This window comes from Telmatherina bonti, assembly GCF_933228915.1.
Source record: "Telmatherina bonti genome assembly, chromosome: 6".
NCBI lineage: Eukaryota > Metazoa > Chordata > Actinopteri > Atheriniformes > Telmatherinidae > Telmatherina > Telmatherina bonti.
In genome coordinates, this window is record NC_136624.1 from 37,367,253 (window position 1) to 37,381,216 (window position 13,964).

Genomic DNA, 13,964 nt, shown 5'->3' on the forward strand with positions numbered 1-13,964 from the left:
TACATTTTTCTATCATGGAAAGAGGTTTAGAACCAAACGATCATATTTACTAAGCAGATCTTCAAGCTTCAGATTTTCTGTTCTAGTTAAAAGCTGGAGTTCAGCTCCTCAAGTTTCATTTCTCTTCTTATTAGTAACTTTTTATTCTTTTTAATCAGTGAGTTTAACTGTTTTTCATCCTTTGGCAGCATTTAGTCACTATCAGGCTCGATGGCTCTCTCCGTGCTACGCTCACAGGAGAAAAGCTCCTTAAGTGGGAGCACATTTTTTGACAGGGTTTGTGTAGAAGAGCAGGAACCTCCGCCTCCGCTCCGTAGCTACCTTTATTGGGCCATGTTTGCTTGCTTTTGTCCAGCATACCCCGTCAACATCGTGGCCCTGGTTTTCTCTGTCATGGTAAGCAACAACTTACAATTTCGCAAAGCTGGATTTCATGTAAGACATAAGGAGAAAATAAACATGTTCTCATTCAGGGTGTTTAAATGTTCTGACTTGTTGTGGGTGAATGTTTTGGACATGAAGATGTAACCCAGGCACACTCAATAAAACATATCTTCCAGTATTATAAGTTAAATAATAATAAAACAAACTGTCAACTCAGATTTAACCCTTTTATTTTAGAGTTAAAGGGATGGAATAACTTCTAAACATGAAAATTACAGGAGGAGCACTGCCATGACAACTAACTGTTTAATACACATTAATTTTTTTTTTTTTTTTTAAAAGATAATTTTGACTAAAATGTTCATAAAGCTTTATGTTTATAGTGTTTTTTTTTTTGTTTTTGTTCCAGTCTAGAAACAGTTATTACCAAGGGGACTATGATGGCTCCCGGCGACTGGGCAGGAACGCCCTCCGTGTTGCCGTTGCTTCCATCATCATCGGCCTTCTCGTCATCGCCATCAGCTGCATTGTTCATCTTACTACAGTAAGGCATTTTCTGAGCCAAAATTGTATGTATTTATTTTGCTAGATTAAAACACATGAAAATTTAATTTCAAATCAATTAAAAGATTTAATTACTGAACAGGAAGTAAAATAAGATGGCTGTTGCTGTGGACAATCCTTGTGTTTTTTAATGGGAGTCTCTTGTTTAATGTGATTCTGTCTGTGTTTCAGATGGAGTATTAACACTTACAGAGCAGAGAAGAAGAAAAATGCTTTGAGGAACTTTATGAAGACTTTGGATTGGCTCACAAGTTTATCCTGTCAGGCAGTGAAACAATTTTACTTCACTCTGCTTTTTCTTTTTAAAAAATACTTTTATAAGGATGATTAATGACCATGAATTATACTGGATGTAAATATTGTAGTACTTGATGTCATTAATGCTTTGACTAAAAGGCAGCTCTTCAGGAAAATATTTGAAATTCATGGATTTTTATTTGGCTGTAAATGTGATAAACTTATTTTTCACAGTTTATATTTCAGTAATAAGAATAAGCTCTAATTTACAGAATTGTCTTTTATTTGCCTATAATATTTTCACAACAGTGCTTTATTAATATCGTATTTTAAAATGGAAAAAAATGCCTTCATCTCTGCAAACAAATTGATGTTTTCCTGAATATGTTTGCATCTTGATATTCTATTTGTAATTATTTTGTACAACATGAATATAGTTTTAACTGTTAATTATAAGAATAAATACATCATACAATGTTCAAAATGCAGTTTTCTAGTCTCAGATATCATACGTCTTGGATATGCACATGCAGTATTGTTAGTCTTTTTCTTTCCTTTGCAGGTGAGAACATCTGCCTGATGATACGCAGTCTGTAGTATTTTTACTAGGACTGTAACCGCCAGTGTGTTTTTTTGGATACTTTGGACAGATTGTCCCTGCTGTGTTTCATGGTGGTCTCCTGTGGGTCCCCCTTAAACCAGCCCATCTCTTTAAAAACATAAAAACTATTTCAGAACTTTTCATGCACATGTTTAACTGAGTCCATCAGGTTGCTGACAAAGCTGTTCCTGCAGTCATGCGATGCAGTTTCCTGTGTGGATTGCGGTCCAATGGCAAGGCTCAGTTCTGTTCCAAATCTGGCTGCAGGGCTATCATCTGAACTCAAAGCCAAATATTACATTACATGTGTGGTAAATCTGTACACCTGTTGTCTATTAGACCTGCACAACTCGGCTCTTTTGACTTTTTTAAAAGCAGGATTTCATATTCTCTCTGAATTATTTATAGAAACAAGCAGTAAAGCCTGTTGCTTGTGTTTCCATCATACTGTATCCTCACCTGGGCGCTTCCTCGAGCCCTGGATTACAAACTGCCTCAGTGGGACATTTTCTTGTTGTGTGATATGTCAGAGTGTATCTCTGACTAAATATAGGACATTTCCCATCCAACTCGCAGGCGGCCCACTCCGTCACATGGCCAAACAAAGCTGACACTGCTGTTGGGAGGTGGGGACTGAAACATGTGAAAAGTGGCTCAGGAGGTAGGAGGAAATAAAGTGATGACTCAGATGGGTTCAAGCAGGAGAGTCATGATCTTGTCCGTCCATTTCAGTCTCATCTCATGACTCATTTCACTTTTCTTATTGTTAAAAACAGCACTTTCACGGCTCTCCGTGAGCTAACAACGTGTCCCCCGCGGACCCTGTTGACATACAAATTACACCTACATGCAACAAAAAACCAGAATGTCTCTAACATTTCATTACTGGCATGTCTCTTCTCCATCGAACCTTCCTCCTTAGTGCAGGTGCAACTCAAATCAGTCCATCTGATGATGATGATGATGATGATGGATCGACATCATTTTCCAGTTTAGGCAGTAATCTTGCACTATTATCTCCCATTAGCTGAAAGAAAACTGCAACGTGGTTGTTGTGCCACCTCTTTCATGTCTCACTAACGGAAAAAAACTTGAGGACGAGATGAGAATGAGCGCAGGGATAAGTTGGCTTGAAAGCATTTGAGTGAGATTTTCAATGAATCAAGGTGTACTTTGTGGCAGGAAACTGATTCCTGGACCATGTGAGGAGGAAATTTTCACAAAAACAAAGCTAATTTAAATTGTTTGCATGTATTTTTTTATTTACATCAAAACAAGATGTTTATCTTTGTGAAAGAATAATTATAATATCATCTCCCTGTTTGCATTTCCAACAAATCACCTGTTGCTGTGTTGTGTTGTTAAACAGGATTGCCAATATCTTTGGAGAGCAGTACATGAGTCATATGAAGTGCTCATAAATAGGCCACTCAAACAAGCTGCCTCCATTAGCAGCAGATAGTCTCCATGCACACATATCCCATGACACATTCCTCCTATTGAACACTTGCATCAGGTCTGAATAAATGAAAGAAGATAACTGGGATGTATCTGGGTGTCTGAAACTAAAAAAACTCAAAGATTTGCTTTTCAAACAACAAATTAAGATTTTTCCATGTTTTTAAAAAGCATAAATGTTTATTTTTCCTTCTGTAACTGAACAGTGCACACAGCGGTGACTAATCACCTGAATTAAAATGTGTTTGTTAGACAGTTGTTACACATTCAGCCAATCCAGAGCAACATTATGAATTCTGACACATTTCTGGCCATTATATCAAACACAGATTTATCCTTTTAGCTTTGTTTTTTTTTTGTCATGAAATGACATTAATGTCTGTTTATTCACTTCTGAAACACTCCACTGTGTTCACCTGGTAGCTGCTAAAATAGTCTGTCAGCCGTCTGATGCAGGAGGGTAGAGTGGAGAGTACAGAGTTATTTTAGAGCCTGCTCTGGAAACGGTGACACTCACTCTCTGTGAGAGCGAACCAAAAACAGTTAATGGCCTGAAAGTCACATCACTGAGCAGAAAGATTAAAAAAAAACCTGCAGAACTGAAGCTGCAGAGGCAACTGATCACGTGCAGTTTGTTTAACAGCCATGTAAATCAGCCTCTTTTTTAAAAATTTACATCTGAACTGCCACTAGAAGTTCCCTCTCAGATTCATAAAGTGTTTTTCATTTCTTGATTAAACTGCCTGATATGGTAGTGTGTCATGAGATGTACCTCGTACTAAAATCTGAACTACTGATGTTTATCACATCATTCCATCCTCTCCTGCAGCTGCACCTGAAGACATTTTCCACCTTCATAGTATTTAAGAATATTTGATAGTTTTGGGCAAACATTGACATAATATTCCTTATTGAGGAATAATTCTAACAACCTTGACATAATGCAATGGGAAATAGTAAAAGGTTTAATTATAGGAGATGTCTTATAACTAGTCTTCACAAATATTTAAAATAAAGAAAAAGATTGTTGGTGGATGTGAGCAGATGTGTGCACATGTTTTACAGGTAATGTGTTTAATATGTCTGTGCTATTATTAGAAACGCATTAGAGGTCCTTGTGTCTGACCTGATGCAATTTTTCTTTATTATGACAGGGATGCCCTTTGAAAACACACATGTGGTAGGAAAATGGGTCATGACTTCTGGCTGTGCACACAAGAAAAGCTCAGATGATCGGCACACCATCGCTCTGAGAGCAACCTGAAGACTTGTAATAATTTAAAAAAAAAAAAAAGAGAGAGAGACTTGGAAGTTCTGATATGCAAAATGCCAGCCTTTGTAGAAATAGTCAGCTTCAAATGAATCATAATAATGAAGCAACATGCAGATCAGACTCAGGTGGATCTGACCCTCAAAGGTTTGCTAAAGTAAATCATTAAATCAGCTTGTGACTAGAACAAGACTGAGAAGCAACTTTGGCATTTCATAATAATGAATTTCCTATTAAAAAAAAAAAAAAAATCCTGTAAAATAAAACATCATCCAGAAGCCTCAGTAGAAAAGATCCCCGGGGAGGAGAAAAACCTGGAATGGATTCAACAAGATGGTTAAAAAATGTCTTATTAACTGATCCAAGTTTGGGCATAAATAGAAAAAATGAGGCTTCATCAAAAAGGAAATGAATCGTGGTGACTGGGAAACCATTTTCTCAGGGTGTCCTGCTACTCTGGAGACGGAACCGATTCCACTCTGACCAAGAATGAGGATCTTTGTGAAGAAAGAGTCGAAACACAACAAACTAATGAAGTCAAACACACATCAGAACTCCTCCACTGGCACAAAGCGCTTCATGTCGTTCATGTTCCCCTGCAGGCACCTGACCTCAACAGGGCTGAACGCTCCAGACATCAAAAGAAGCTGTCCATTTTTCAGAGAATCCACGTCCAACTCAACCTAAATATAAAGACAACCAGCTGCTGGCTACTGTATGCATCCAGGCTCCTATAAGAAACTACGAACATGACAAAGTACTGCATAGGATTGGTGAATATGATGTACATTCTCAGATAAATGTTATCTCTTTATATGCATACTAAACTGGTGGAATAATTAGGCTGCTGTGTAAAAGGAGCAGCAGGTTGCATGAATTATACAAACTGATCATGTGTAATTTTTTCCCCATTTTCTAAAAGGTTTTTTTTTTACTCGTCCAGCATCATAGCAGGCAGAACGGTGGCCTGGCGGCATCTTGTGCTTTATGGACAAAAGGCCCCTCTTGATACTTAAGTATTTTCTTTTCTTTCTTTCTTTCTTTTAATTAATTCATTAATCTATTTTTTATTAAATTACTTTTTGATTTTTATCTGTTTATTGGGATTAATTTGAAGTTTATTTGTATTTGTTGATTTTTAGTATTGTAACATTTTATTTGTTTTATTCTGCTTTGGAAACTGTTTACGTTTATTAAATGTGCTATATAAATAAAGTGGATTGGTATTTATTCTGTATTGTTTAATTTATTTAATGCTGAATTTACATATTAATGCCTAACCTGGCAGGGTGGAGGAAGGGGGGAAAAGAGAATAAACAGAGAGGGATGAGAAAAAAAAAGGAGATAAAGTTAAAATATATAAAAAGCAACAGCATCAGAAACCGCTTGCTTTAAGGAGAAGGGCACAACCAAATGCAAGAAAACAAAGCTGACAATCATCAGGAGCACCTATGAAAAGACAGACAAGCTGCATAAAAACATGACATACACAGCACAAATAAAGACCAGTGAGACCGGTTTCTGTCCCAGTGCATGAAGCTCAGTCAGCCAATGACAGGGACGACCAGAGGCAGCCAGAGGCCCCCATGGCCACTGGGACAACAGCCACCGGCCACCCTGAGGCCAGTAGAGTTCAGGGATCCACAGGTCCAAAACTTAAACGAGCACCTCTAACACTTAACTTTGACAGATTTGAACTGAGGGCTGTTTATATTTACAAGTAACAACTATGTATTAACCCTCCCCGCCCAGAAAGGTCAGCAAAATAGATAATTTGTTTAAATCAGTGACTTTACTAAAGAGATGAATTAACTTCAAGTCACATTTTTCAGGCAACTGACCACGATATGAGGAGAGCAAGAGCTGAAAGAGCCCTCCATGTCTTCAGTGTTAATCTACCTCTGTAATAAAATCTTTCGCCACTAGAGGGGCCTAAAGCTAAACTTTCTACTGTCCCTTCAACTTAACAGGAAAGAAATTCTCAATAATCAATCAAGAAATAAAGATATTAACATCAATTTTATTCCATTTTTTTGTCATTGGACTGTATCAACTCGTATAAATAACAATGCTCCAGTTTGCTGTGAAAATGTAGATGAGTTTGTGTCTGCCAGTCACAATCCAGCTTTGTAAATGATCAAAGTCCCTCAGGGCCTTTTCCATTTCGTGTGCACCTGAAACAACTGTAATCTTTTTAATTTCTCAGAGGACTGTGCTTTGGTTTGAACCGACTTGGATCATACCTGACATAATCAGGCACGTCTGAGTCTTGCCTACGTGACAGTTGTAAAGCAGCTCGCTTGACAGAGTAGCTGGACTGCCACTGCCATGACGCTGCAGCCAGCTTGTATTGCAGAATAGATTTATGATGCTATGTTCTCATATTTAAAGTTATCATCTCTTTATTTTACTGAGTTTGCAGTGATGACTGATTCTTTACAATCTGTCAGCAGAAAACAACCAAAACCAAAAGATGTTCTAAGCTTTAAAGGCAGCTTTGTCAAACCCAGAAAGCTGCGGTGCATCATGAGTCAGATCAAAACAGAAAAAAATGCAGCATCAAGATGACAGAGCAGAACAGGAACTATAGGATATGAGTACTTTCCTGAGGGTACCCCTGGTAACCAACACCTTCCCATAGATTGAGTCATTATTTAGTTTCTTTTCCGCAGTAGCTTATTATGATCTCCATCTGTTTCCAGTCCTGTGCTGAATAATTAAAATGTTTTGTTTTGTCATTGTTTTGTCTGACAGGCAGCTTTGCTTGCTTGCCTTCCTCCTGACTGCAGCAGGAGACCTGTGTAATTGCATCCGAAGCGTTCTCCTCTCCTCTACGCTTAATATCACTGCTGACATCCACTTGCACGGCCCCTCCTCTCTCTGTCTCCCTGCATCTCTTCGATTGGAGAGCTCTTGCGCTGGCAGTGCGCGGTCCTGCCTTGTCATGTGTGTAGCGCATCGGAGCAGATGGAAACCCGAAGGAAGAGGCAGAGATGAGAGAAGACGAAGAATGTGGCAGACAGCTGAAGAGGGAAGTGTTATGTGAATGGAAATGGAGAAAGGGAGATGCCTGAATTATACTCGGGGACATTTTAAGCACCAAACAGTTGGCTGAATCTGCCAGGTAAGTGTGCAACTAGTATGAATATAAGACTTTTATCTGTCAGGGTTCAGCACAGTCCAAACATTCAAGGGTCTAAACATTTCTGTGACAAACTTAACATTGTTATACGAACTGTTAATTCAAAGGATTGTGTCCTTAAAAAGGGACAAAATAAGCGGGTGAATTCAGAGATGTTGCATAAGAGAGATCTCAACTATGATCTCAACATCCTCTTAAAGAGGGAAAATAGGACTTTCTTCTTTACCTGAGGGGAGAAAAGCTGCATGAAGGCTTGATTAAACACTGAGTGACTTTATCAGATTCCTTCTTTATCACGCTCTCTGGTCTGACTGGCTTCCTGTTGAGGAGCTTTTCATACCTCTTCTGCTGTGAGGGTATAACATTCACTGAGGCAGTGAAATTTGATAAGAGATGATAATGCGAGTTTGTGATAATGCCAGCACTCAGATGCTGGAGTGTGTTTTCTTTAAACTCAAAATGCTTTTCAGCTGTCATCTGGAGTTTCATGTTTAAGACGATGTGTAAGTCAGAGGGAAAATAAGGAAAGAAAAGCTGGGAAGAATAACATGGAAGATTGAACCCATGGGGGATATCTTCTTGTTTGGTAGTGACTCTTCTAATGACATTTATCGCAAAAAATCTGGTAAACTAATACACTGAGTAACAAGATCAGCTACAGTGCTAATTATCATGTAACCTACACAGCAAAGGTGAACTTAAGGTGAAAAATGTAGCTGTTACCAAGACACAGAGGAAGAAGGTTAGAAATGATGAACTGCTAGTAAGTGCTAGTATCTGTGAACTGATCATACCGATTAGCAATAGGTAAACCAGTAAATTATCAATTTCTTAAACAATAATTATAAAAACAGACATAAAGGATACTAATTAACTACTAAGAAGTTCTTCTAAATGTCATCATTAGTGCGTCTTCATGTAAAGTTGTGCATCGCACAGGGACTGCAAATGGAAACTAGCTAAGGATAAATCTGGTGTAAGGCATCTTTGGATCTTTTTTTTTTTTAAATTTTTTTTTTTTTACACATTTTCCCTGACAAATAAACTAATAAACTAAACTAAGAGGTTAGTATTAAATAATTACTTCCTGATGATTATTAATGATCCTCATTTGGCGTATCAACCTTAGCAACAAATAACGGATGAAAGTTGTTGCTAAAATGAATAAATGGTTTTGTTTTAAACAGTTTAAACAAACTGAACCAAAAATACGAAATGAAAGAAACAAAAAGGTAACAGGTCTCTGTATTTAGGTAAAAAAAACCTGTGTGGACTAAAATCGTGGCTCTTTCAGGGATTTTCTAACTGGGGCAGGTTACTGAACTGAGGAAGAGCTGGGATGTTGCTCACGCTGCATGCATGACTTCAGCTTCGTCATCTATACATATATTATATAATTACTGGTCTTTTAATTAAATATATAACACTTGACAAATTTAGCCACAGCAACTGTTCTTATTTTCTGACTTGATTAATCAGAGGGATTACCTGATTAATATTTGTGGTTAATTAAAGACTTGCTGACATTTTACTTGATTCATTAAAGAAAAAAAACTGGAACAAAGGAGTCTAAAAGGTTTCATCATAATTATAATATTGTAACAGTGGATGAAAAAATTATTTTCAGCAACATGTGTATCATTCTTTTCTCCAGGGGCTTAAGTCTTATTATTAAAATTCGTATTAAAAATATAACATTTTTAATAACTGTTATTATTGCTTTTGTGAAATATTAACCACAGATAAGTTTAATTTTAATTTACAGATCTTTATTATGACTAAGTTAAAGAAAGAATAACTGTGTAAAAGTCTTAATAAACACTTCTTTTTACTAAATGTGCTCAACAGAATTATACAATGAACATAACTGCACATAAAAGTATGTTTTAGAGACCGCATCTAAGTGTGTTTTTCATAAATTTTAAATGATGAAAACTAATCAAAAAGTGAAGGAAATACTCCTGACTGGAACTAAGGTGCGTCTTCATTTGTTCCCACTGCTGAGTGCTTTTCCCATGTAAATGTTCTGATATGCTAATTTACCAAATGGTAAAATAATGAGAATAGGTTTTAGTCAAGAATTTAATGAGGTTTCTGCATTAGCATGCAGCCTGTATGTATGACAGATGTTGATTAGAAGGACTATGAGGATTACGAGGACTTTAAGTTTGCAGATGTGTGTGTGTGTGTGTGTGTGAAGGAGTGGGATGTGGATGAAAACTGCAACTAAAGTCGAGTAACAAGCAGAGTTTTACAAAAACAAAACAAAAACAAATGTTGAATTTAGTGTATTTAAGGAAAAATGCAGGGTGGGGCTACATTTTTATAATGTGGCATTTTTTAACGTGTGAAGCGTAAAACTGCACGATACTCAAAAAGAAATAAATGAAGTTCATGCAGTATGCGGTTGGTTTCATTTAACCACAAACATGTCTCATAAATTCACATTTCCAAAATCATTTTGTTTACTAGTGAGGTTATAACTAACTAGAGCCAAATGTTGCTCAATCTGAGCTTGTTTGTGGAACTTCGGCAAAAGATTTTTTTTGGCATACCGTCTAAAGAACCCAGAACTAAACACATAGTGAACACATCATTGTATTTATGTCTTTTATTCTACATCTTTCCATATAAAATAAGTCACCTAGAATGTTCCAGCTGATTGAATTTTAACTGCAGATAATCACTTGGTTGGTAATTAAAAAATATGATTTCTATTTATAAAAATCGGGGCTGCTGAAGGAAAATGACCGTAATGTTTGCCAGTACATTTGCCTGGATGTAGGAGTGAAAGTTTGTTCCAGTTGTTTGCAGCATCACAGCTAAATGCTGCTTCTCAGAGTTCAGTCTGGACTCTGGTCTGGACCAGTTGATCAGTGTCTTAGGATATAATCTTAATAAGACATCATCTTCAACTCTTTACCTTCAGTTTTGATGTTTATTCCTAACAATAGCACTTGTGTCTTCTGTTGTTTCTGTCAGAGAAAGAAAATTTAAACTGAGAAAAGATGAAGTCATTAACTAACAGTGACTTGTTGGACAGAGATCCAATATTAAGTAAAGTTTTATAGAGTTCATAATGGTCTCTGTTGTACATGGTACAGTGAATACTGCTAACTGTTTTAGATTCCTTCTTTTTCTATCTAACGTAGGAATCCTACTGGGTCCTGGCTTGTTCTCAGAACAGCGCTCAGTGTTAGGTCTACTCAACGAGGACCCTGAACGCATCATGGCATGCTATCTTTGTTTCTCACTACGTCCTGTGCTCTGCTCTGCCAGGGCCAGTGATCTAAGATGAGGATCAGGAGGGGGAGGAAGGTCAGCACTGCATTCTAGACAGATGGTGGTCGCTGAGGTCCGGACAGGGATAGAGACATCCTTTAGAGAGCTTGGGTGATGTGCAGCAGAGGGTTTGGTGAGGAAGGAGAGCTGAGGGTTATTCACCTCTCTGCTGTATCTTTCGCTCTTATCAGTTATCCCATGTTTGGGTTTTCCATCCCAGCAACAAGCACTGAGTAATCTGCATCCAGTTAGATTTGGATGAACCCAATCAAGACTGAAACGTTCCTTACAGATCCAAAAGATATCAAAATGATCAATGAACTTTCTCCCATGGGCGACGCATGCATGTGATAACTGTGTTAGAAGTCTGGTGAAAAGCTCAGCTCCTTTGTCTGCAGTAGGAATGGGGTCTGAAATGGAAACAGCAGAGAAAGGTCTTTCTTCAGGATCTCAGAGCCAGTTTTCATCCTCAGCGTATACAAATGTTCGTCATGCCATCTGGATGTGAAGACAGAGTGATCGACAAGATCTCCATCAGTTCCCTGCTTTATGGATCAGAAAAAGTTTGATTTTCCATTTTTGCCATTCACACGTGCTGCGTTATCAAGTCTCCCAATCAGAATTAGTTTCTTTTTTTGTTGACTTGCTAGCTCCGCTACTCCTCCTGGTCATGGATTTTTTTGCCAGTAAAGATGAAAAAAAAGAAAGAAGAAACAATAAATAAATAAACAAATAATAATAAATGAATAATAAAAATAAAAAAATAGAAAAATCAGGTCGTCATTATCCAGGTTATTATTTATATATATATATATATATATATATGTATATATATATATATATATGTACAAAAACAGTGTTCATTATGATCTAGCGACCCCCTAAATCACAGAGGACCCCCATGTGGTTCGGGACCCCAGTTTAAAACTGACTGATTCTAAAGTACAATACGAATTACTATGATCTATTGGGGAAATAAGGATTTTGAAGGAATAGAAACAAATAAAATTAAACGACTGACCGGCAAATTATATATTGTATAATGCTGCAGTAGATGTCACATCTGTTATGCTATGTCTGTGCTCAATCATTCATAACTGTTTTATTTGTTCCTCTCTAACAGACACCAGTAGGCATTTGCTGGAAAATAAGTCTTGTTTTCCTGAAGCAGACAAGTGAAAACATCGCTGTCAGAGTTCAGCCAGACTCATCTGCATCATGGCGTGGTGATGTGACATCTTAAAGAAGCTATCAACATTCATCTCTGCAGGAAGATCCACAGACAGACTTCCCTGCTGCTGTCTCACCCAAATATAAGTCACAGTTCACACTGTGAGAGTGATTCTTTTATTCATCTTGCTTTATATAAATATGAATACATATATCAGTGAAAACCACCAGTAGCTTCTTCATATAAGTTTTGAGTTAAATTTTCAGTCTCATACCGTCTGAAGAACTTACATTATGTGTCATCACGTCCAGTCTTTATGATGGATTCTGTAAGCGCGACAGGACTGTCAACAGCTGCCTTGGTGGCTATAGCCTGCAACACATTCCTTGCTGTCCTCCTTCTCCTGCTTTGTCTAATTGTCTACCGAGCCTGCAGAGTCCCTTCTAGCCCAGAGAGGCTGCCGGTGTTGGCACCGAGTGAAGCGGGAACCCAGCAAATGAGCGAGCACAAGTACCTCTTGACCTCCTGACTGCAGAACGATGAGTCAAATGTAGCTGCAAGTGTTGGTTTCAGCTTGCATCTCCACGTGAGTGGAGCTTGGCGAAGCACGAGGACTGACTGCAAGGAATAATAAGAAAAATCCTTTAAGCCAGAGGCTGATCTAAAGACAGAAGTGGCTTTGCCTCACAAAGATGGCAAGGATGAACTGTGGTGAAGTAAGAAACTGTTTTTAAACACCCATCACTTGTCAAATCCAGCCTTTAGTTTGACAAAGGACAGTGGGGAATGCCAGAATGAATGTAGAGTTAATGCAAAGAAAAAGGCTCCAAGACACAGTCACAAGGACTGATGCAGGCTGCACAGCGGTGGAGGAAAAGGACCAGCCTGTTGTTGAAGAATTCTAAATATATCCCCTAATTTCAAATGGTGGCCTAAAAAAAAAAACAAAAAAAACCAAACACCAGTTTTTTGCAAATAACAGGGACTCAAGCTTGTGTAAAATATGTGTGTCATTGTCAGTCATAAATATCAGTGAACTGTGAGGCATAACGTTGTGCTGAGGGTGTTACATAAGGACTAGAGAGGTTCATTTGAAATTTTGTCCTCTTTAATACAACCCTCACACTCACATCTGCTTCTGGCACTTGGCGATGGGCCATTTGCTTTGGACTGAGTCAAGGATACTCACATACAGAGCGATTAAATCTACTGGACCCTGAAGACTGCAACAGAAGCATGCGACCAAACATAGTTATTTAGCCAATATAACTGGTGCTGCATTTTAAAGACTTAATAAAGCATGTTGTAGAGTTTACAGATTGTATGATACGTAGTTTAAACAACCATGCAGACATTCAGGTGACAGAGATGCAGCAAATGAGGAGTAAAAACATAAATGTCTTTCAATGTATCACTTTATATTAGAAGCATTTTAACAAATATATCACTCTAATAACAAACCTGATCATAAAACATGGAGCCCCAATATTCCAGAAAAGTTTAAGATGACGATATTTAGGCTGTGCAGCAGTAAGTTTCCTGTTCCTGTCGTAATGATGTGTATGTGTAACTGCTGCTGCATTTCCACTGAACATCCCTCTCTCCCACTAAAGTTGAGGAAAATGCTCGTTTAATGAATCACACATGAGGGAGAAGCTGCTGTGTGTGATCCCAGCAGGACATGAAAGGCAGAGAAGCTCCCTGTGGCACTGAGGAATCAAGAGCATTTGGGTCACTGTGGCAACAGTTGGGCATTAAAGCTCTGGGTGGTACTCTATTGAAGGATTTGATGCAAAATTCTCACTGTGGACGGGATATTAAAAGGCTTCTGGTTGATAGCTGGACAGGTGCCAAA

General features: G+C 38.0%; 1 protein-coding gene across 1 annotated transcript; it reads left to right on the forward strand.

Moving 5' to 3' along the window:
• LOC306756713 (transmembrane protein 233) lies at positions 1-3,185 on the forward strand. Its single transcript, XM_079241547.1, has 3 exons — positions 1-396; positions 794-928; positions 1,120-3,185. The coding sequence occupies exons 1-3, from the start codon at positions 211-213 to the stop codon at positions 1,129-1,131; spliced, it is 333 nt and encodes a 110-aa protein (XP_079097673.1). The 5' UTR covers positions 1-210; the 3' UTR covers positions 1,132-3,185.
• Positions 3,186-13,964: the final 10,779 nt, after the last annotated feature.

What these genes read in the sequence shown, in the direction of transcription:
- LOC306756713 (XM_079241547.1), top strand. Translation starts at nt 211, where the DNA reads ATGGCTCTCTCCGTGCTACGCTCACAGGAGAAAAGCTCCTTAAGTGGG. An exon ending in CCCTGGTTTTCTCTGTCATG is followed by an intron (nt 397 to 793) that starts GTAAGCAACAAC and finishes TTTTTGTTCCAG; the next exon opens with TCTAGAAACAGTTATTACCA.